The sequence below is a fragment of the Morone saxatilis genome, unplaced genomic scaffold (genome assembly GCF_004916995.1).
Source record: "Morone saxatilis isolate NCDOM2014 unplaced genomic scaffold, NCSU_SB_2.0 Contig2, whole genome shotgun sequence".
NCBI lineage: Eukaryota > Metazoa > Chordata > Actinopteri > Moronidae > Morone > Morone saxatilis.
Genome location: NW_023339762.1, coordinates 19,592,327 through 19,615,849, shown reverse-complemented (window position 1 = coordinate 19,615,849; position 23,523 = coordinate 19,592,327). Strand labels below are relative to the sequence as shown.

Below are 23,523 nucleotides of genomic sequence, written 5' to 3'. Positions count from 1 at the left end.
AATTAAAAAAACTAAAATTAAAAAACCACAATAACTCTGCAGAGTTATAAAAAGTATATTAGTGTTTTTATATGATGCAGTTTATGTACAGACTGTAAAGAGACAGTCAGGGGAGTTTCCCTGTTGACAGCAACAGACTGTAACACACACACACACCACACACACACCACTCACACACACACACACAACACAACACACACACACACACACACTGAGCTAGCCGGCCAGCTAGTAGCCCTCATCGGCTCCCGTCAGTAAAAACAAGCCACCCATCCGTTTCTCTCCAAATATCCACCATGGATTTAAACAACATGCTGTCGCAGCTTGACGCCGCCAACGAAGAGGACGTCGAGCAGCTCCTGCAGCAGTTTAATCGAGAGGTGAGTTTTATATTTATATATATATATATTTATTTTCTTTACCTCAACCAAAACAAAACGATGCTAACGTTAGCTACAGAGCTAGGTAGCTTCAGAGCTCACTTTAAGTTGTTCTCTAGACTTTATATGAGCTGAGATGTTGGTGCTGGTAGGAGATATCTAATGTGGCCTCGTTAAACATGTCACAGAGAGAGAAAAAAGATGTGTTTTTGAGGCAAACTGCGTGTTGATAACGTTATTTGTTAATTGTATTAGCAGTATTAGCAAACGTATGCTACTTCCCTGAAGGTCTGAGATTTATGTTTATATGCTTATATCTCAAATATAAGAGGTTTTATTTGCTCTAAAACATGTCTAATGTGTGTCTGAGCTGTTTGGTGTCACTCAGTGAATCAATGAACATCTTATCTGTTTCAGAACAGTCACACCTTTGCTTTTGAGCCAAAGGAGGAAACCCTGCGGAGTGTAAGTCCTGGTAGTTTATTATATGACATGTGATATCGTGGGTGGTTGTGATCTACAGCGCTTTTTCACTCTGTGTCATTTTCCAGAAGCTGTGTCAGAGTGTGCTGACCGTACTGGGGAGGCAGGTGCAACCCAGCTGTCAGAAGACGTGTCTGGAGACACTCCGCATCCTGTCCAGAGACAAGCGCGTCCTCGCACCCGTAGCCACCAGGGAGGGCATGCTGATCCTGGGAGGGATGGCGAGGCTGCGTGCCGGAGAGGAAGGGGTTGACAACGAGAAAAGCTCGGAGGAAGACGCCCTGTCGGAGGAGGAGGAGAGGGTGGTGGTGGAAGCCTTGAAGTGCCTGTGCAATGTGGTGTACAACAGTCCGGCAGCTCAGCAGGTTAGTGTAGACGTGCAGCTGGCTCACGGCCTGTGTGCCAGCCTGCGTAAGGCCCGCACGTGGCACCACGAGGTGGGCCTGTTCACACTGCGCCTTCTCTTCCTGCTGTCTGCCCTGAGGCCCGACGTGAGAGGCGTTCTGAGGAGAGATTGGCATGCTGCGAGGCTGCTGTCGGAGGTTCTGGAGCACACCTTGGATGTGCGCTGGGTCGGTCCCTATGAAGCTGCCCGTCCGGATCCACAGGCCCTGACCTTGCCTGCGGAGGACAATGAGCGAGCAATGGAAGCACTGAAAGCCTTGTTCAACCTCACGCTGTCTTACGCTGGTGGTAAGGTGAGTGTTGTTAGTTTAAGAGTGCGTAATGTTACAGTTCTTATTGCACAGGAGTTGTTTGGGTTTGTTGTCTGACTCGTGGTTCAGAGCAGGTCCGGTATGCATGACCATAAAGATTATAGATTAGACTCTCTTGGACCAGAAACGTCATGCATCTGACCCCCACAACAACCAACTTATATCCATCACTAACCATTTGTCGTGTGGACGTCTTTCTGAGGAAGACCCTCAACTCATTCTTGAATGTGAAAACACTGTAATTCAAGATTCAGTTCATGAATCAGAAAGAAAAACACACATAATACAAAATCACTATCAGGTGTGTAGTGGAGTCATTGTGAATAGGTGTTCAGGTTGAAAGCACAGCCAACATTAATGTTATTACTGACACTTAATTTAAGGATGCACTTACAGAACTTTTGAGAATCAGTCAATCAAAAAAAAGTGTCTGTCCACCACTGAACTCTCCCAGCCCTGTTAGAAAAACAGTTAATTGGAAACTGCAGACATCAGAGTCATGTTGCACTCACCAAAAATGGCCTTCTCTCTTTTTACTTTCACATTTAACTCAAGTGGTGTATTGACCATCGTGTTTCACATGTAAATCAGATCAGTCACTGATATCCAGTCCAGCGTAGGCCTTTACGCAGTAGACACTAGGCTCCTTTCGAGCTGAGCCAGGCCTGCGGGAATCGATCACCGGTGCACAATGCGTGCCAGTTAGATTTGTTCCCGACTTTAAAGCCAACTTGCTCTGATGTCAAGCATACGTGATGGGCAACACCGACCTCACGAGATCAAGGCGGCTGCAGTTTTTAGAGCCAGGCGCCCTAAAAGAAAATCACATTTTTCTGCGTGATTACAATATTTAATGCGATTGTAGGCTATAAGTCTCAGCTTACAGATGGCTCTAACAGCATGTAAATATTTATGTGACTTCTTGTATATTCTATGAACGCTGATCTCGTCCACTTTCACCTCGAACGAGTCTATTTTGACTTGTCGTCGTAGGAAAAGCTCAGGTGTTACTAATAACATTAACAATGGCTCTGTTCTTTTCAAGTTTCCCAGTAAACCCGGTCAGCGAACCAACATGATATCATTAATTATATTATTTACACTTTCTTACGGTGACAAATGTGTTCAATTTTAAAAAAAGGCCTCTTTACACAAATATCACTTTTATGTGCCACACTAGCTCTCTTTCATAGGCTGCACACACAGAAGACACACACACACACCTGTATCATCTTATCCTGTGAATTAAATGCTGTAGGTACGTATGCGTTTACCATGTGTCCATTACATATGTGACTGTGATTGATGTCGTTATGATATAGTTATCACTGTCAAACTTGGCGGTATTTAAAACATGCTTGCCACATTTCATGCAATTTCGGCCAAAAAGGGACACGTGACGTCAAAGGCTGCAGCTAACACAGCGTAAGTCCTGATGACACCAAATGTAGTTCTTAGGCTCAAGTTTGACCCTGCTCTCCTCTTTGGTGACGTAGAAATCCAAACCTCCTCTTCCTCCTCCTATTTTGACCTCTTTTAATCTCTTTGCTCTCCCTCTTTTGTGCTGTAGTCTGGTTGTGATGCCTCGTTGAATTTTAAGGCAGCTTTTTTTTGCAGAAGGACCTTTTGCTTCCAGTCTTCCCCGTCCTTGTAGCTCAAGTTTTATTATTACCTTTACTGTTTTTGCTTTACCCCTGAACAATAAAACCGTCTTGAACATCTTTTGATTTGATAGGAGGACGACCATCAGTTCCGACTCATCGCTGCCACCCTGCGTCATCTGTTGATGCTGAAGACGGAGACGGAGGAGAAAACAGAGGAAGCACACAGGTGGGAAAGTGTGTCCCTCGCTGCTCTTCATAGATTAATCTCTTAGTAAACTGAACACTGAATGAAGGTGCTGTGAAGTTTGCAACCTGAGAAAGAATACAAAACCAGCATGACAAGGCCCACTCGCATGATGCCTCTCTGTCTCATAGCTTACCGTACATAAATGTCTCCTCGTCTGTGTATTTGGTGGTTGTGTGTTTTACTAGAATGCTGCTTTTCAAACTTCGTTCGAGACTGATTTGCATAGAAAAGCACACAGACGGGCAAAGTGCTTCTGCCACTGAGCAAATTAACTTGCATCCATGGTCACAGTGGAGTCACTGTGATTTGCATATAAGCACCCCTCTGGACAAGAGTGTTCACTGAGCAGCTGTAAGAGAGACAGATTAAGACCGATAGGACAGCCGTGTTGTGGGGAAAAAAACACTTCAAGCCAAACAGAGATGTTTCTTTGGGGCCTTGTTTGGTTGTTTCGTCGTCTAAATGCTCTTAGCTGTCGTAATACTACAGCAGTATCTGCTTCTCATGGTAATTAAATGCAGGAATGCCAGGAATCCGTGCCTATAGACTCAAATTTAAACAGCGTCCTGTATAAGTGACTGATGTTTCAATTGACTTGTCAAGTCGTTGGCTGCACTGGTCATGGTAGTTTGGCCCATTGACGGGCGTAACTTTAGTGTGAGTATGTGACAGAACATATTGGGTAAACGGGTAAAGTTGTTTTTAATATAATAAACAAGTTGGTTGATCATATTTACAAGAATTGTTTCCAAATGTAAGCAGTTTCAAGGTGTTTAATAAATAAAATTGGTGTGCGTCACTAAAATAAGAAGACATTTCACAAAACATCCCCACAGTTAGGGATGGGACAATATATAATAGTATCATATATTGTGATTTAAAAAAAACACTAAGATAAATGTATTGTGATAATGATAACTGTGAATATCCTTACATGGCTTGACTTCAAAAAAGCTGTCTAGCTCGCCAGGCTACAGTCATATATTGATTTCCTGATTTATCTTTCCAGTCATTCTAAAATCCTAATCCTGTCACCATGGCTGAAGGTTCAGCTGTGCCCGCCTGCCTAAATATACGTTTAAAAACCGGATGGTGTATAGCATTTCAGAAGTCCCCAAGAGCACAGATTGCCCCATGTAAATGCAATAATATATATGCTGCTTCTTAGTGAAAACTGTAATTGTTTAAGTGCCATTTTCAACAGCGTGAAGTATGTATAATTTTGTGTATTGCTATTATTATTATTATTATTATTATTATTATTATTATTATTATTATTGTACAAGATTACACTACACACTAGCACACAATATTACTACGATTTTTTTTTTTCTACACAACATTTTATGAGAGTTATGAGCATCGGACCTGCGATATTTATTGTTGGCAGTTTCACTATAATCAACAAGCTTTTCCTTTTATCTGCGCTGAACAGCTAACCCAGACATCAGCTTTTTATGTTTTCAACTTTATAATTTCAGAGGGTCCTCTCTCCTCCAAAATCTTTCTCATTATTTGTCTCTAATTGACCATTGCAGGTCTTCTCAGACAGTAGTAATATAAATAAACACACTAAATAGATAAAACTCAACAAAAATGTGATGAGCAACGTAAATATCTCTGTCTCTCACTATAAAACGTATATTTCCTGTATATTGCTGTCTTGACAACAAAGATATAAATAGTGTGTCACAGATGGGAGTTAGATGAAATGATTCTTAACTTGAAAGCTCCTTTTACCCCAGGTGAGCCAGATCGCAGCCTGAGGTCATCTGGCAGCGACCCATCAGCTGTTCCAAAATGTAGATTAAAAACAAGAGGTGACTGGTCCTTTGCCACAAGGGCGCCTTGACTTTGGAACAACTTCCCTCAGGCTAAATGCTCCAAAGCTTTAATCTTTTTCAAAGCTTTTGTTCCAAAGCTTTCATCTATTTCTCATTTTCTTCACTTCTTAAATCTCATTTTTAGACTTTCACCTCCTTAACCCCACTGACCCTTTGGCAGTCTCATCTCAGAGGATTTTAGGTGTCCATTTTAAAAACTCTACTGTTGAATGTCAAGATTTTGCAAAGATCTACGTCATTAAGAAATACTTTTATGTCCCCAGCCATGCCGTCAACCTGCTGAATAACCTGCCTGTGTCCTGCCTGGACGTGCTAATCGACGTGCCTGTTCAGGGAGGAGAGGAACAATATGGTGGGAAAAACATGGATGCAGTGCAGATGTTACTAGACTTCATGGAGAAAAGGATCGACAAGGTAAAGTTCATCCTCTGCAGCGAATACAGAGAGAACTGATTACTTATCCACTATATCTGTTTATGTGCTGTTGATAGTTAATAATGAAACTTGAATATGTCCTAAAAAGTGGACATAAGAATGTTGAAATATATATTATAGTACTCTGTGTGTGTGTGTGTGTGTGTGTGTAATAAGTGATACAAGTGGAGTAAATTTACACTACAGGACATAACAAAGATTTTGAGCTTTCATGTAAATTTAGATGCATACATTGCATTACGACTAATATTTAAAAATAATAATAAATAATAGTAGAGGTTATAAGTAGTAAAGTTATTTTTTTGCAGGATTTTATTTACATTTGCATCAGATTATACTTAAAGTACAAAAAGTAAAAGTGCAGAATGATCAAAATAATATATTATTATATAATTATTGATGCATTAATGTCTTAATTAATTTAATTACTTTGTTAATTCTGGCTAGCTTAATCTATAATAATACACGATTGTTTATTACTTGATTTATTTTTGGTATTAACAATCTGTAAAGTAACTAAAGTTAATGTAATTGAGTAAAAAGTTCAATATTTGCCTCCAAAATATAGAAGTAAGTACAGTGGTAGTATAATGTAGCGTAAAATTGAGTAAACGTTCTTAGTTACACTTCACCACTGGTTACTCTAAAAATTTGACACTTTTTGACAATTATCAAAGTCAAAGTATCAATTTCCTTGATTACTAATAATCAGTATCTGTATTGGCACTACAGAAAACATATTGTTTGATTCCTAATTCAGTTTCTTAACCACTCATTCTGTCTTTACCTCGTTATCCTTTATATTACCCACAAATGTACTACTGTTTAAAGTCTATCCATTGTTCTAGCTTGTGAAGTGTCTGTGGCTTGTTTCACTCCAAGCAGGGCTCCAACTACAAAGAAGGTTTGACTCCGGTGCTCAGCCTTTTGACTGAAGGATCCAGACAACACAGGGAGATCCGCAGATATATCAAAGCTCAGGTACAGTAGCAAGCATCTCTCCTGCTGAAGGGTCTGAGTAAATACTGAAATCTCACCGGGATCCTAACCAGATTTTAAATGCCTTTTTTATAAAACAATAAACTTCATAATCTCTGCATCTTTAGGTACTTCCCCCACTGAAAGATGTGAAGATCAGGCCAGAGATCGGCACCACCGTCAGAAATAAGTTGGTTCGCCTTATGACACACGTTGACATGGGTGTGAAGCAGACGGCGGCAGAGTTTCTCTTTGTCCTCTGCAAAGAAAGCGGTGAGTGTGGAGGGGCGGCGGTGGTTGGGTCATAGGAGGAACATCAGATGAGGAAATATGAGAATGAAAGAACAGGTGTTATGTCCACGTTGCTGTATGTATATGTAACTTCACATTGTGTGTCTCCTGTGTCGTCTTGTAGTGGACAACCTTTTGAAGTACACAGGATATGGAAATGCAGCAGGACTCCTGGTGGCTCGAGGACTTCTCGCGGGAGGGAGAGGAGAGACTCAGTACTCCGAAGATGAAGACTCAGACACAGAGGAATACAAATCTGCCAAACCCTTGTGAGTACTCTGCACAGACCTTGTTCAGCACAGTAATGTGTATGCATCGGTACTGTGTGAACCTTTGCAGCTGTGTGTTAAACTTGCTCGTCTGCTTGTTCCAGCATCAACCCGATCACCGGTCACGTGGAGGAGCCGATGCCGAACCCAATCGAAGAGATGACAGATGAGCAGAAGGAGTACGAAGCCCAGAAACTTGTGAATATGTTTGACAAGTTGTCAAGGTAAATATACTGAACTAGAAATAACTCTTCAAAGGACTGCATCCTTTCAGTTTAGTTTAGTAATATTACATTGGTTTCATTTCTTATAAATTCTTCTTTATAAAAGTACCCATTTATTTTATTTGAATGCTTTTATTATGAAGCAGCACAATGAGGAAGTGTTGGGTTTTCATTAGTAACTTAACTCCTACACAGCTGAATGAAACTGTAAAATAAAGCAGATATTTGAAAGTACAAACAGGAAAGCCTCCTGCTTACCTGTTTGTACTTTCAAACCACAGAGATTCACTTAGAAGCGTTGAGTCTGATTTTTTTCATTCAGATAAGGGCTGTCGTTCTTGAGTAAAATGGTGAAAGTGTTTAGATAAGTTAAGAAATACTAGATCTGCACAAAAATGTTCCAGGACCCATGGCCCGACTCTCCACCAAGTTTCATTCAAATCAGCTGACAGAGTTTTGATACTGTATTTGGAAAATTCAAAAGAAAGCCAACTAAGAAACAAACAAACAAAACAAACATTATATGCTACAGAATCCTTTGACAAATAATGAATTGTGTTTCTTTTGCGACAGCTCGACTAAGATGACAAAACTTTTCCCGTTTGAACAACTGTTGCTTCCCCTCGGTCAAATTATTCATATTATTTATTGTTTCCTCTGCAAAGAGTCATGCTGTATTTGTGTTGACCTTTATTTAGTGAGCTGAGGCTAACATTAGTCAGGCCCGTACAAAGGTAACAGTGAGCTCGCTCCCTGCCAACCCATTCATCAAAGGAAGAATCTCTTGCCGTTAGCTGCAGCTTCAATTAGGTCTGGACTTCCAGCACACCGCAGCATTCAGCTGGAGTAAATGGGAGCTGCCGGCACGCCACTGCACCATCATTACCACTGCTCCGTTAATTATCACCTAATTGGCGCACACAGCCCGCTCGTCGGTCCCGGCTCCTTTTATGTGTCACATTCAGGTTTTTAATAACACGTGTGTCCTGACTTTTATTCTCCTCATTCTGAGGAGTCAGTCATTGACCAGACAGGGAGTGGACTGAGAGAGAGGCACCACTGGACAAAGCAATTTGGGTGGAACGTGGACGAGGAGGAAGACACACGGGCGAACAAATGTGCAGACATAAGAAAAGCTGACCTTGTCATTGTTCAGCCAAATTGGGAGTGTGGGTGGGGGAGGGGGGGGGAGGCGCTGAGCTGTAATGAGGCACGTGCTGCCAGAAGAGGAAGATTCCTTTCCGAGGCTGCACCCTCTTTCTTCTCTTCCTCGGTTAAGGGGATGCGATGACGACGGAGAGGTGCTTCCTCAGTACAGGCTCTAAGGAGATCGCTCAGAGCCCGGCAAGAATGTGCTCCCCTAACTGCTTAACTGGTCCTCCAATTAGCACATATTTTGCATCCCCACCCACCAGCCCCTCTTACATCTGCCAGACCCCCAGTCACTGCTGAAGAGAGGAGGCTTTTTTTGTTGTTGTTGCTGCTCTAATTGGGGAAAGAGGATGTTACCTGTTTGTTTTTGTCTTGTTCGCCCTCATTGTACCTGCTGACTTTGACCCGTGATGTCAGGCCGTGGCCTGGTGGTGCCTCTCTGCAGATTTTATCACTGAAGAGACGCCACAATATTTTTAGATTTTACCACATCAAAGGTCTTCTCCGTCTCCTATTTAAAAGAACTTAACCTCTAGATGTCCATAGCTAAGTTCAGTTTAATTGCAGGAATCAGTAGGAATTACATCCATTTATATTTGAATCTCTTTCAAATGAATGCAAATGGGTCTCTTTTTAAATCTTTGATGGATAATTCTCTGATAAATCATCTTAGAGGGAGTGGTGACACACAGTGCAGGTATAATTGGATTAGGATGAAGGGGCAGCCGTGGCTTTGAGGAGATTAGTCTGAGCGCTGATCCTGTAATTAAACTGCCACAGGAGAGGAGGGCAGAGAGGGAGAGAGGATGGCCAGACAGGGGCGAGTGTCCATGAAGGGGGGGGGAGAAGGGGGTTGTTGAGTGAGGGTCCTCGAGCTCTGGATGTAAGAGAGTAAAGATGTACCAGTGAAAGCCCTCTTTAGACTGTCAGTGAATACAAAGGCTCCTGAGTTGGGTTTTGTCTACAAAGTTTGTTTACTTTTAAAATATACATGAAGACATGTCCATTGATGTGTTTCGCAGTTTGGAAACCTTCCTATCAAACCCCCTCTCCATCTAGCAAGTTAAGCGTCTCTGATGGTTTTTCTTTGTGTCCACAGGCAGAACGTAATCCGGCCAATGGGGGTCAGGCCTGACGGGACGTTAGCACCTCTTGAGGAGACGCTCTGTGATCCACCTGAGGACAACTCAGAATCAGACTCTGACTAGTGCACTGCACATCTAGGCCCACGTGTTCCAGGCTGAGCTGACCGGGGCCCCAACACGTCTAAAGCTGTGTCCCATTTCAACGGCTGGATGGAGGACGACGCCCACAAAGGTGGGTCCTCCAGAGGAGCGAGGCTGAACCTGTGTCTCTGCCCCTAAAATAAGAGTTTACTGTCACAGAAAGAGTATAGAGTAGAAGTCAGTCAGAAGATCCACACACTGCACTGATATCTCCCAATGAATCACTCTGTTAACTTAAATGGATTGGCAGATATCAGAAACATTTGTGGATCTATTGTCGAGACTACTCAAACCCAAACTAATGGTGGAATTTAGGCTCAGTTTTTCAACTTGTATCACCAGGAAATCGCACAAAATTGGTCGACAAAGTTTAAAGAGTGTAGACCAAGTAGGTAAACTGCAGTGGCTGCAAAAACCACAAAAGGCCCTCTAGAGCCAGTGTTTGGTTGTCCGTTCTGCCTACCTGTAGAAACATGCGGTTCAAACAAGGCGGGCTCCACCTATGAATATTATATTAAATTTATGCCAATAGATCCTCTTCTAAACGTTACACACTGGACGTTTTAAATGGTTGTAACTGGGACACGTTTTGTGATACCAGTTATCTTGTAACAAATGCAGTACAACTGGCAAATAGTGTATCGAGTTAAAAGTAAATGTATCCATATAACTTCTATTTATCTGTATGTTTATGTCAGCCATCTGTTACTTAAAATTAGCTGTGTAAATTATCATGTTTTTTTTAAATATATAAATATATAGACGTATATTAAATGCAAATACAAAATCTGGTAAATATGACAAGCAAGAATTCACAATTTTACCAATTCACAAACAGTCGCCTGAACACATCACTCAACAATTGACCGATGTGCAAAGGATTTTGGGATACTGAGTCACTGGTCGTCTCTAAGAAGAAAATAGCTTTCTTGGCCTCATTCAGAGTATTGTTTGAAGGGGGACAGACCTCGTCAGCCCATTATGACGTATTCAGTCTAGAAATGTCCGGCCCCGAACGGGGACACAGCTTAAACTTGTCACAGGAAACTTTTGAGGCTCTGTTCGCAGCTGACTTTGATGTGTGGCAGAAAGACTGGCAGCACAATGAATCGGAGGCCTCCGTGGTTACTGTTGCACCTTTTTAATCATTTATTTTCATTGCTCCCTAAGTTGAGAAAATAGAGATAATATAATTTTTGCTGGATTGTGTGAATGTCACTGAAAGAACTGTTGTTTAAAAGTGTAATTAGGTCTGAATAATCATTCCTTCACCTGTGCTTTTGTTTTTCACTTTTTATAAGTTTCTCTTTTTTATTTTTTCCTGCTACCTGATGATTTTGTCCACTCTTTTTATTATTTCTAGATTATTTAAGTACACATTACACACACACATATTTAAACATGTTATCATTGAAAACTGTTAACAGTGCACAGAGTCCCTGGTTTCATGGGGCCTGTCCGGTAAGGACCACAGGTTTGATGTATATTAAGAAATCAGACGGTGTCATTGTGGGCAGTTTTAACTTGCAGCTCACAGTGAGTATATGTGGTGAGGTAATGATCATCAATGTTGCACACTCATACACAGTCGGTCGGCAAGGAAACTTTCTAGATTCAGGGCTTGTTGGCTTACTGTCGTGCCACTGAAATATGTTTTTTTGGAAAAGAAGACAACTTCTTTTCGCTTAAAATTGAGACTTTAAATGGAAAGATGCAACATTTTCCTGTGGTGGATTATAGTAAACAGATTGTTTCTGCCTCTTGTTGACAAAGAAATGTGTAAACTGCAACGATTGTTTTTAATCCATGTTACTTTTGCCAAAATCTGCATGATGTTAAATCCGTTCTGTGATGTGAATTCCTTTTTTTTTTTTTTTTCTAGATTGAAATTTTTGCTTATTTTATATAAATCCACAAGTTTAGTGTATGTATAAACTGAATAATATTCCTTTTATGTTGGTACAATTTAATCAAGGTGGCAGTTCTGAAAATCAGCTGCATGGTTGTGTACGGTTTAGCTCCTGAACTGAAACCCTGCTCTGGATTACAGATACATTTGTTGTGTAAATCCAGACAAAGTGAATATTAACCAGAGAACATGTGTCATTAATACAGGAATTGATGACCGTTGACTTGTTTTGATATTCAGTAATCATGAGCACACTATTCACCTGACCTGTGAATCACCACTTACTGCCACACACACACACACCACACTCACACACAATAAGTCAGATAAAAAAGATAAATTATTTCGACTTGGCCTCACACACAAAAAAGAGCTGACTCAACTTTGTGAGTCGCCTCCTGAATCATGTGACGTAAAGCCACGAAAGGTCAGACTTTGCAGGTGCGTCACAATTTAAAGGGAAAAAGCAACAATTAAGTGTCTTAGTGAGGCGTTTGACCTCCAGAAGCCTCAAGAACAACTTCAGTGCAAACAAATGTTAATACTTCCGTTATGTTCCTCTACTCATTTCTTCAGGTTTTCCCCTTTAATTTGTCAGGCATCTGTGGACCAGAGTTTGTTTCTAATGTGCTTTTTCCTTCACAATCAGTCAAAAAATCTAAAATGCATGTTGATCACTTCTCCGTGTAGAAAGAATATGTTATGGGAATATGTTTGTTCTTTTTTTGCAGATTCTTTACATACTGTAAATAGCGCCACACTTATTTTATGTAGAGAAGCTTTCACTGAAACATTAATAAAATGGAGAATACAAATAGTTGTCATTTTTGAACCTATACTACATAATAAAAAGACAGAAAAGATGCAAAATACACAATACTTTTATTAAATATTGTTTAAAATACAGTGTGTGCTAATATAAAACATTAACAAGAACCCTTGTTTCAGGACTCATTTATTTACTAGTGTTCTGGATGGACCCTCCCTCTATAATAAGTGCTTTAAATGTGCTTTTAAACTGCATTTGATGTCATTTCTTGATTTACACATGAACATGACACACTGGGATGAAGAGGTAAGAGGACCATTTGGCCACTAGCAGAAAATAACCAGCTGAACGGTAACGTGTACACACACAGTTAACAGGAGAACAGTCTTAGTGTGAGTAACTCTCAAACCTTTCCAGTGCTGTTGTTTGTGAAACATATGCAGTGTCAGTTGCTCAGGCTGGACGATGCGTTGCTCTTGCTGTCCGTCTCTGAGTCAGTCTCCTCGCTGCCGCTGCTGGCTGCTCTTTGAGCTCCTGGTCTGGACCTCGAGGTCTCCATCCTGCCTGGAGGCTCTGGAGCTCTTCTGCCCGGGCACAGTGTCTGTCCGCTCACTGACGGAGGGCTGCTGATCAATGCAGGGACGCTCTGCCAGAGGGAAGTTATTGCCACAGTCAGAAAGTGTTTTAAAAAGGACCAGTGTGTTGGATTCAGTAGCATCGTTAACTTGTGTCTGTATTTCACGATGGGCTGTGAAGTGTGTGAGATAAACTATGGTGGCCGCGAAATGTCTGAAAACCTCGAAAGGCTCCATCTACAGCCAGTGGCAGGTGATGCTGTGTCTGTAGATAAAAACAGCTCCTTCTAAGGTAACAAAAACACACTGATCCCTATATTCAGGTGATTACACACATAAAAACATACCTATGAATATTATATTCTATTTCTGACAATAGATATTCCTAAATGTTACACACTGGACCTTTAAAATAGAGCCCAGAGAGATTTATAGTTGAATATTGTGGCATGAAATCTGATAAATTACCTCAAGTAATGTCACCTGAATCAGCATCATTTGGGGATCAAGACTAGGGGTGCTTTATATTATGCTAACTTCTCTCCTTGCTTCTTAGGATGTTAGAGAGAGAGTTGCGAAGAAGAGACAAAGAGGATGGAGGAGCCAAAGCTGCCATACTGGCTTCAGTTTATATGTATAATATCCCTACTCTTTTTCTATTTGTTTAATAAAGAACCCAAACAGACACACATTCGCTGCAAGAAGGCCTAAAGGATGAAACCCACCATTTTTTCCTGACTCCTCATCAGCTCTTCAATCTCATCGTTCCAGCTGAGCATTTCTGCAAACCTCCGCACTGTCTCCTCCAGGTCGCCCAGCTCCATGTGGTCTCCTCTCCGCAGCGGGACCTTCTCAAAGGGACCCACGGCGTGTCGGTTCAGGAGGAGACGTGGCACCGTGGAGCGCACCGTGTTCACCAGGCTGGCAAAAGGCTCAATCTGAAACAGGGAATATTTGTTCAGATGTAACTGAGCTCAGGGTTTACCTGCTCACAACATGTAGTAATGAATACATATTAATTAAATGTTTACCTGTAAAGACGTGCCCATAATGATTAGCAGGTCTGCTTTGGGGAAGTCTTTAGTGTGGAGGAAATACTTCTGAGGGAGGTCCTCTCCAAAAAACACAACATCAGGTTTGACTGTCGCGGCGCAGAATGAGCATATGGGGACGTTGTCATTCATTATGGCGTGCTGTGAAACGAGAAGAAAAGAAGTGTTACTCTGGCATTAAATGCAGTGAATTACTGTTTTAAGTTTGAATAGTTTTTGACTACTGGGGTCAGACATACCTTAGCCTCCTCAGCAGGGTACGCAGTGTAGCACAGGTGACAGGAAGCTGTGGCAAAACTACCGTGCGCTTCCACAAGTTTGTCGTCTGGGATGCCACAAACTGTGAATAACGTAGTTAAATATTGTAAAAGCAAACAAGTGTCAGTATACTACTACTGGTTACACACATCCAGTATGTCTCTTGGTGGTGCGTTCATGGACATACTGTACATTGTACAATGTTGTATATTGTCTCTGTCCTATAAAACCCATGTATTGACAAAATCCATGAATCCATCCTTAAACAAGAAGAGCTTTTATAATCTTTCCCTGCTGGCAGCTGCGTAACCAAGTGATGAAAACTAAACTAAAATAAAGAAGAAAAGTTGATTTTCTGAGCACAAACATTAATAGAAACCAATGGCTTCATGGAAATTAAGAGTTTAATCTCCAAACAAGTCAGAATGAAAGTATACAGACTTTTTTGGCTAAAATAAGCAAAACTCAGCATNNGTGTTTTTTACCATATATTTGAACTAGACGAAGGATTTTAGTAATCAGATGTCTGGATCTAAAGTTCTCAGAGATACAAGCTGAGCTAACGTTAGTAGTAGCTCAGCTTGCAACCAATTCGGAGCATCCTTTGTCTGCCGGACAGCATCGGAGAAACACTGACTTTTAAGGTGAAACTGCTTTATTCTGGTTTTAACCAGCGGGTCCGCTTGTTTTGGAGAGGACGAGACCTCTGCGGATAATTCGGCTCCCGTTAGAAACCTCCTGAACAATAAACCCTGAGACGTGCCATTTCACGATGTCATCAAACATCTTTTATTATTGTTTGGATGTGAGAGACCTTTCACTGCTTGTAGATAAGTAATTAAGTGATGGGTATGCATTGCATTTGCATTTTAAGGTGTAAAGTTTGTAAATAAAAAAAACAACCTTTCAGATAATCTCAGTTTGAGTTACAGTTTGATTAAAAGATCCATTTCCAGCTGTTGTTTGTTCTCTTTAAGCTCTCACTCACCTTTCTCCAGTCCGTCAATGTTCTGGGTGTACATTCGGAGAAGCAGGCCTTTGTGATGGAGCATGCGGATGAAGTAGTGTATGTAGTTGGGCCGGTGGCTGCCAGGATACAGAGCCTTGGCCAGGGAGAAGAAAGGCTGCGGGTCGTTGGAGAAGTAGTCAATGTTGAAAATAGCTTCTGGGTAAGGGATGTTGTACTTCTCCACATTGGCATAAAGACCTGTTCCTGGAGTTCTGAAAGAGTACAGACATTTTGTACATGTACGTTTCGGGATATTATGGTGATGTTTTCATCAAAGAGCAGCTAAAAGAAAGTACCTTAATATCTCTTTTGAAACCCTCAAGCAAAAGGAAACCAGAGCTAATCTGCTCCTGGACAGTTTCTATATCCACTGAGCACGTTTACACTTCAGGTTTAGAGTAAAACAGAACCAAGAACGATAAAAGAAAATAGGGATATAATAGTAAAGAGAACGATATAGATGAGGTAGAGAGACACCAACCTGAAGTCTGGGATACCGCTGGCTGTGCTGATTCCTGCTCCGGCCACCACCACTATGTTCTTACAGCGGCCTAGCTTCACCAGCCGAGCCACAGAGGCCAGACCGCCCCGGGATGATGACTTGGCAGCACCCGCTGAGGGACTGCCCTGATCAGATCTGGACCCGGACTGACCAGCCTGCACAGGGTCACTGCTGCCTGTGGACATCTTTCCTTTACTGGGGGGAAAAGGCCAAGAAAAGACACATGAAAACATACATAAGAGCAGGAGGCCACACTTTGTAATAAATATTTATGTACAATATTAGTTTTATTCTGTATTTATTTTACATTTTGGTAAGTTAAAGGCAGACATCCTCATCCTCCTCGTGTCCTAACTGTCAGGTCTTTTTACAGACAAGTTAAATTAAATTCTGCTCTTTTTCCCCCCAAATCCTCCTCAAACAGCCAGTGTTGCTGCTTATACAGAACCTGAGGTAGTTATTGAAGGAATTAACATATTACATCTGAACAGGAAACGTTTCTTTCCATCAATAACAGCAAGTAATCATGTCTGAGATTGCCCCATATGGGATCAGGATATTTTAATCAGTGCCTAAAATGGGCTGCTATTCATTGGCACTTCTGATTTTTGTCCACATGAGTACCCTACTGATTAGTCTAGGTATGCACCCCTAAACACCTGTGTAATACTTTTTTTTTCCAACCAGTGTTCTGCCAAGACTGACTGGCTGGTGTTCATTGCCTTCGTTGGTTTGGTTGGTTACGTTTAGACCGTGCCAGCAGAGCCAGGGTGTAGTAAATCTAGCTTAACGTTGAGAAAACAGCACTGATAATGTTGTGGTTAGGGGGTTAGGGTTGTGCTGAACACCCCTCTTGGCCCAATTCAGGAACCGGTTCTCATGTTTATTCCCCTCTAAAAATAAAGTCAATATCAAACATGTCCTGTAATGTGTCCTCACCTCAGACCGTCCTGTCCACTCACACTCATCTGACTGAGGTTCTGGGCCAACGCAGAGTCCGTCTGCTTCTTTCGTTGTTTTCCATACGGACCCGGGCCAGAGTCCTGGGTCTCTGTGGGGTCGGTGTGCCTGGAGCTGCGAGTTATCCTGGTGACTGGAGGCTGGGGGGCTTTTTTATCCCAGCTGGACCTGGACCTGTTCATTCCAGCACCTGTTGACAGCGAGAACAATAACAAATCATTCAGCCTAAATGAAACATCAATCACTGTTAATAAGCATTAATACACGCTTCCTTTCCTCTGTGCTATCAGCTCAACGCAAGATTTGCCTAAATGACATTTTTATGTCAGACCTGAAAACAACAAGGTTTTATTTATTTATTAATTGCACAAAATGGAAAATATGATGATTGCTTGTTTATTGTCTGACATTTTTTAAATCTCTTTTTCCCCCTTAACTGCACTAATTAGACATTGACTTGTTTTGATTTCCACTTGCTCGTCCTCCTCTCCCTCCATCTTCTGTGTCCCATATTTAAAAAGCTGTTACACTGAAATCATCGTCCTTTTCTCTTCAGTCCCTTTGCACACAGAGAAACGAAAATGTTTTAAAACTGTCAACTGTTGAACAAAAGGTAATGGCTGCAATATATTTAGCAACCCCCCTCCCCTCCCCTCTGCTCTTCAACAGCTATGCTAATACAGTCCACAGCTGTGGCAGCTTTACTGTTCAGGGAAAGCGGAGGATAGAGTAGAGGGGTGGGGGGGAGAGAGTTAAAAAGAGGGGTGGCAGAGGTGAAAGGGAACCGTAGATTGACTGTGTGTCAACAAACCCAGCTGGGAGAGAAAAGAGGATGCCCCCTAACGGCCCCCTCAAACTGAGGAAAAAGGGGGCAAAGGGGGGGTGCAGAGATAAATGATACGGAGGCGGGATTCAATAAAGAGTGAACAGAGGAGTAGGAGAGAGGAGGAGGAGGTGGGGGGCTTCTTTTCCAAAGCTATTCTAGGCCTTCAAACAACTTCCATGAGGGATGAGTGTGAGTGATCAGGGAGAGGCAGCGAACAAGGAGACAAAAGAGCTACAACCCATAAAACATGACTGCTTCAGAGGGCAGCAGGGAGATAAGACAAGCTTGTTTTTTTTTTTCTCCAGCAGCACCTTATCGCCCTCCGGAGGGGATGGGAGAGGAGGAGAGGGGTCACCGAAGGCTTACAGAGGAGCAACATGGCTGGAAAAAACTGCAGCCTTTGGAATATGAAGTTATTGGACGATGCAGTCTCAAAGCTTTTCTTTAATTGAAAACATTAAAAGTTAAAGAAAATGACATATTATCAAGCTAAAAATGGATGTAAATGGATGTAAATGGTGTAATTTGTAGACCAACCACATTAAAAATCTACTTTCCTTTTAGGACTCAATCGTCTTTCACTTTGCCTCCTTAAAAAAGGCTGAAGCCCCCACATTACTACTTTGTTTTTGTCCCCCCTACACATCCTAAAAGAACTATTAAAAACAGCAGGAGGGCGAGGGTCTCTGCTTTTGTCTGTGCTCCTCTCAAAAAGACACTGCTGAGTACAGGCAATAAATCACCAGCCCAGTTATTAAGGTCTCACACAGATGGTGCGATGTGGCAGCAGAACCTAAAAACGATCAAACTCTCCTCTAATCACATGTGGGGAAAAGTTACACTTGCAACTGGTTAACCTGAAATTAATTACAGAAGTAACCTGACGTGGATGCAAAGCACGCATCAGGTGGTTATTAAGGATTTACTCAATTAAAGTTGGGGGAAAATGTTAAAAAGAAAAGGTCACTGGTTTGATCCCCAGCACCAACAGGAGGATGTATTCCAGCTGTGATCTGGGGAGTGGTATCACATATACTGGAAAGACAAGCTCTGCTTAACAGCTCTTGAGCAAGGCACTCCAAAGTCACTGCACTGCAGGCGACCCTCTGATGTACTGAATACATGTGGGGAAACTGTATATGTGTAACTAGGAGGGAGATGTGAAAAGAGAAACTTCAAGTACCTTGTGTACATTGACAATAAAGTAATCTTCTTAAGAGAGAGGAGGAACTTGAACATGTCACATTTTAGGTCAAACAGGTTACAACCAGTCAGAACAGAGCAGCAAAGGGACACCTCAGCAACAGGGCTGCTTAATTAATAAAAATTACAATATCTGAATCGCAATTTTTTTTATTAAAAAAGGTAAAATGTGTGACAAAACAACATTATAATGAAGCACTGTTGTGCTGCAGAGATTCCCTGTCCTATGAATCCTGTTCTCCAGATGTAAGTTTGGTACAAACCACAAGAAATGCCACATTATCATGATTTTAAAAAGTAAAGTAAAAATTTAAATTGTGATGCAGCAACAATCAATCCCACTTATCGTAAATAAATATGATGTTTTTTCATCATATCTTGCAGCTCTACTCAACAACAACCTGAAACAAGTTAAGATTATTTTAAATCCCATGCACAGGTGAACAAAGTGACATTTCTTTTTTTTTTTTAAATCAAACTACCTTGTAGTTTTTTTAAAACGTCCACTTTTTTTATCTGATAAAGACCTAATTGTGCCACAAATGCTGTTATAATTCTTTAATGACAAATAAATCCCTGTATAAATGACAAAAGGCTTAAAAAGGATTTGAGAGCACCCCCCCTCCCTCAACCCCCTCACTTTTGCTTGGCCTTTCACACTGCTTGTTCTCGCAGCTCTCCACAGTCAAAAAGCTGAGCCCAGTGTGTCCCAGTGTGTCCCAGTACCGGGACCACCAGCAGTGTAGCTGCTCATATGAGGGTTACAGTTATCTCATTAGGACGGTCCTACAAAACACTGGGCACACCTCGCTGCTCACCGTTACCACCCAAAAAGTCAGGCTAATGGATAATCCCTTTAAAAACTCAAGAGGCTAAGGACCAAAAGCCAAACACAAGCAGAGAGCAGCAGGAAAAATGTTTGTGTCGGAACAACAACAACAAAAAAACCACAACAGAAGCATCTTTTGGCTCATTATCTGTTGTGTTGTGTCTGGAGCTGCTGTAACAAGTGTGGGATCAATAAAGTCTATTTTATCTTATCTTAAAATTCAACCTGATGGCTAAAATTTGTGTCAGCGAACACGTGGATGCAGGTTTTTTTTTAATTACTCAATTATTAAAAATGTAATAATGTCATAGAGGCTCAGGTGTGTTTTAAATCTGGTTTGATTCACATCTTTCCAGCTCACACAGGTGGGTTGTGTTTGGTTAATTAGACTGGAAACAAAAAATACGTTATTTTTTGTTAAAAGCTGATCTGAGATTCAAACCTCACTCTGGTGAAAATGTTTGTTGGTTACTGCGATCACTGGTTTTCTTATTGGAGCTGGTTGATTAGACTTTTAGGCTCCATTATCGTCTTTAAGCTAAACATCACACACATTAATTGCTCAAACAATATAGTTGATGTGTCTGCTGTGAAAAAGGCTCCTCAAGCACAACAACAAAAGCTTAATTTAGCTTCTTGACTAGAATTAACTTGAGTTTCTTCTGAACTAAGGCTGCAACTAACAAATATGTTCCTTATATATTAATTATAAGTCATTTATTTTTAAAATGTCTGTAAAACTTGTTTTTCCTAGAAGATAATCTCTTTAAAATAAAACTGAACAAAAGGGAAAGAAACATTTGAGAAACAGGAACCAGGTATTTATTGCAATTTTCCCTTTGATAAACGACTTAATAATAAACCAATTATCAAAATTGTTGTCGATTAATTTCCGCCAATTGACTTATCTAATTTTTTCTGTCTCTTTTTTTAAATTAAAATATCAAATACAATACAAAACAACAATCAGGTCTGCTTAAAGGCAGTTCTGATAACTAAATTAGAATTTAAATTAAATTCCTCTAAATAGCTAAAACACAGTGATCCAGTTAATCCAGTTTACATTCCTCATTATGTAAAATGTTCCTAAATATGTGTAGTACTAAACAATACTGTCGGCATTTTGTGGTCCGGTGATATAAACCTTAAAAACTCTTCACTAAACTGAAATAAATCCATCAAAAACCAGATCCTCACTCGTCTCCAGCGGCAGTCTGGACCTGTAGACAGTGTTATGGGTTTTTTTCTAGAGGAGTTGAGTGTTAAAAACATCTCTGGAGTAACATGTCAGCTGTGTCTTAAAGGAGCTTTGGTTAACTTTAATGAGGGTCTTTCCCCCCCCCACACACACACACACACACAAACCTCCAGCATTTAACCCTCCACTTACAGCAGAACTGGAGGACAGCCGACTTTGATCTCTGCTGCCCCCCCCGACACAAGGATGGTGACGGGCAGCAAACCGGTCGCCATGGAAACCTCTTCATTACTTAGCTGGAGAGGCAACAGCTCTCAGTCCTCCGTCCCCACCTGCTCACTAATGACATATCACTCTGTGTAGCATCTTTGTTGCACTCTCAATTGACACAAAGCAGCGAGTCCTAATTTGTGTTAATATATTGTTTGTGCACACGGAGGGAGAGGAGGGCGGCGGAGAGCTAATTTTGCCCGGTGGGTCGATGGCTAACTAATGACTCTTGTCCCTGTTACTCCTCAGAGGACGTAACGGCCCTAAATGAAAACACCAATCTGCCAATAAAAAAAGGGGATGTGATGTTATTTGTGCGACCACGAGGAGCCTGCGAGGGAACCACGGACAGTGTTATTGAACCTCTACTCTTAATACTTAGTGACATACAGTAAAAGAAGCAACAGTAATGTAATAAAAAGGTTGTACAGTTCATTAAAGGCTGCAACTAAACACTCATTCATTATCAATTAGGGCTGCACAATATGGTAAAAACATCATATTGAGATAAATTTGACAGATATTATATATTATATATTTGGTCATTTTTGCATCACAAATTGAATTTTCACTGGAATAAAAAACTTAAAATTATGATTATGAGAAGTTTTTGTGTGTCTGTACCAAACAAAAGTGTTGTTATTGAATAAGAACTACAGTACTTCATTATAACGCTGTTTGTCACACATTTTACCGTCACCTCTTGGCCATATTGCAATTTCGATAACATTTGGATTAATTGTGCAGCCCGATTATCAGTTAATCTGCAGATTAATTCATTTTATTAACTCATTTGTGCCTGCAACTGAATTTTTCAATTTCAATGAAAAGTGAGGTGTCTTATCATACTATATTAAGTCTTAGGACACATGGTTTGTGCATAAAATGGTAGAAAATGTTCTTGAATAAGCAATTAAAGTGAGGAATTTCCATTATTTTCAGTACACACATGCTTCAGGGTCCTATCTATATATTCCATATAAATAAAAGTTGCACACACAAGTTTAAGAAATTGGCTGTATCTCATAAAGGAGAGCAAGCATCTGATATCTATGAACTCATAAGAAGGTGACAATCAAAGACGTTGATAACATACTGATATTTATTTTCTTTTTGTCTTGCATATAACCCAAAAGTAATGGAAAATAATAAGTAATGATAATAAGTTACGTTTTTTAACAGGTAACTAGTAACTGTATCGGATTACATTTTTAAAGTAACCCTACCAACTGCAGTGCTGACCAGTGGTGGAACATAACTAAGTACATTTACTCAAGTGCTGTCTGATGCACTTTACACTTCTACTTCTCAGCTGCATTTGATTCCTTTTCTATGTGTTTGTCTCTTGCCTCTCTCTGAGGCCCCTGTCATGTTTCAGATTTTGTTAGAAACTCCCTCTAAACGTCTGACATGGTTTCATCTCAATAAGAAAAAGCAAAGATTACAGAAAAAAATCCTATAAATTTGCGTAGCAGAATTTATATATACATACTCCCTCTTATCTACTCCCTCTATAGCTTTTTCTTCTTTCCTCTCTGATTAATCATTTCACAACCCTTCAGATGTAACATGTTAGCCTATAGAAGGGCCCGACCCTGAGGATGCAATGTAAAAAACACATTCTTTTTACGTTAAAAAAAGTTGTGGTTGCCAGAACTTTATTGTAATAAATATGGTAGAACTTTTTCTACTATTATGGTAATCCATCCATTTTAATCCATATTTTACCATATAAATAGTTTTAACCATCAATAGAAACAGTTTTGCAGTAGTTCCTCCACAGTAAAAGACTGCATCAGTATCAGTATAAAGAATCTAATAATGTCATATAGAATAATACAACACTAAGAGCGGATATTTTACTGCAAAACCATACTCTTACTTTGATGAATATATTCCATTTAGCTGATAATACTTGTGTTCAAAGCAGGATTTTAAAAGCACGACTTTTACTAAAATAGTTTGTACATGTACTGTGTTTTTCTTGGATAGCAACCTTCAAATGTGCCAGTCAGAGTCGTTCACAATGACACGTTATTCTGAGTAATTGAACAAACCGTATAACTACCAAACATTTGCTCTGTGGCCAAGCAGGTAAATCCTGAAATCACTATAATTAAGTCAGTCAGTAATTGTTTCAGGTGATATAATTATGCAGTAATGTGGTTAAATACCTAATGTTCCGAGTGCGGGCACTAACAAATGAAGCAAATGAAATTACTCTACAAGCTGTTAAGGCAAACCTTATACGTTGCATGTTTTGTGAGAATTCTTGTAGAGTGAGGCATGCGTGTATGTATGTGTGTGTTTGTGT

At 40.6% G+C, this 23,523-nt stretch overlaps 2 protein-coding genes across 3 annotated transcripts in view; one reads left to right on the top strand and one right to left on the bottom strand.

Annotated features, from left to right (window-relative positions):
• Window positions 1-212: 212 nt before the first annotated feature.
• Window positions 213-10,327, top strand: ric8b (RIC8 guanine nucleotide exchange factor B). 2 transcript variants are annotated; one of them, XM_035664962.1, is made up of 10 exons: window positions 213-380; window positions 798-845; window positions 932-1,561; window positions 3,315-3,409; window positions 5,538-5,688; window positions 6,595-6,690; window positions 6,816-6,960; window positions 7,103-7,247; window positions 7,352-7,471; window positions 9,723-10,327. In XM_035664962.1, exons 1-10 carry the CDS (start codon window positions 297-299, stop codon window positions 9,829-9,831), a joined length of 1,623 nt encoding a protein of 540 aa, XP_035520855.1. In that variant the 5' UTR covers window positions 213-296; the 3' UTR covers window positions 9,832-10,327. The 2 variants fall into 2 exon arrangements, with proteins under 2 accessions (XP_035520855.1, XP_035520854.1); XM_035664961.1 differs by having other exon boundaries at window positions 6,592-6,690.
• Window positions 10,328-12,675: 2,348 nt separating this feature from the next.
• si:dkey-103i16.6 (SIRT1 domain-containing protein) overlaps window positions 12,676-23,523 on the bottom strand; it is a 12,886-nt gene continuing 2,038 nt past the window's right edge. The window contains exons 2-8 of the mRNA XM_035664963.1: window positions 16,863-17,073; window positions 15,903-16,118; window positions 15,401-15,633; window positions 14,394-14,494; window positions 14,134-14,295; window positions 13,828-14,040; window positions 12,676-13,173 (exon numbers count right to left, since the gene is read on the bottom strand). Coding sequence (XP_035520856.1) covers window positions 12,973-13,173; window positions 13,828-14,040; window positions 14,134-14,295; window positions 14,394-14,494; window positions 15,401-15,633; window positions 15,903-16,118; window positions 16,863-17,065 — 1,329 coding nt within the window. The 5' untranslated portion in view covers window positions 17,066-17,073 and the 3' untranslated portion in view covers window positions 12,676-12,972. The remainder of the gene's footprint in view (window positions 13,174-13,827; window positions 14,041-14,133; window positions 14,296-14,393; window positions 14,495-15,400; window positions 15,634-15,902; window positions 16,119-16,862; window positions 17,074-23,523) is intronic.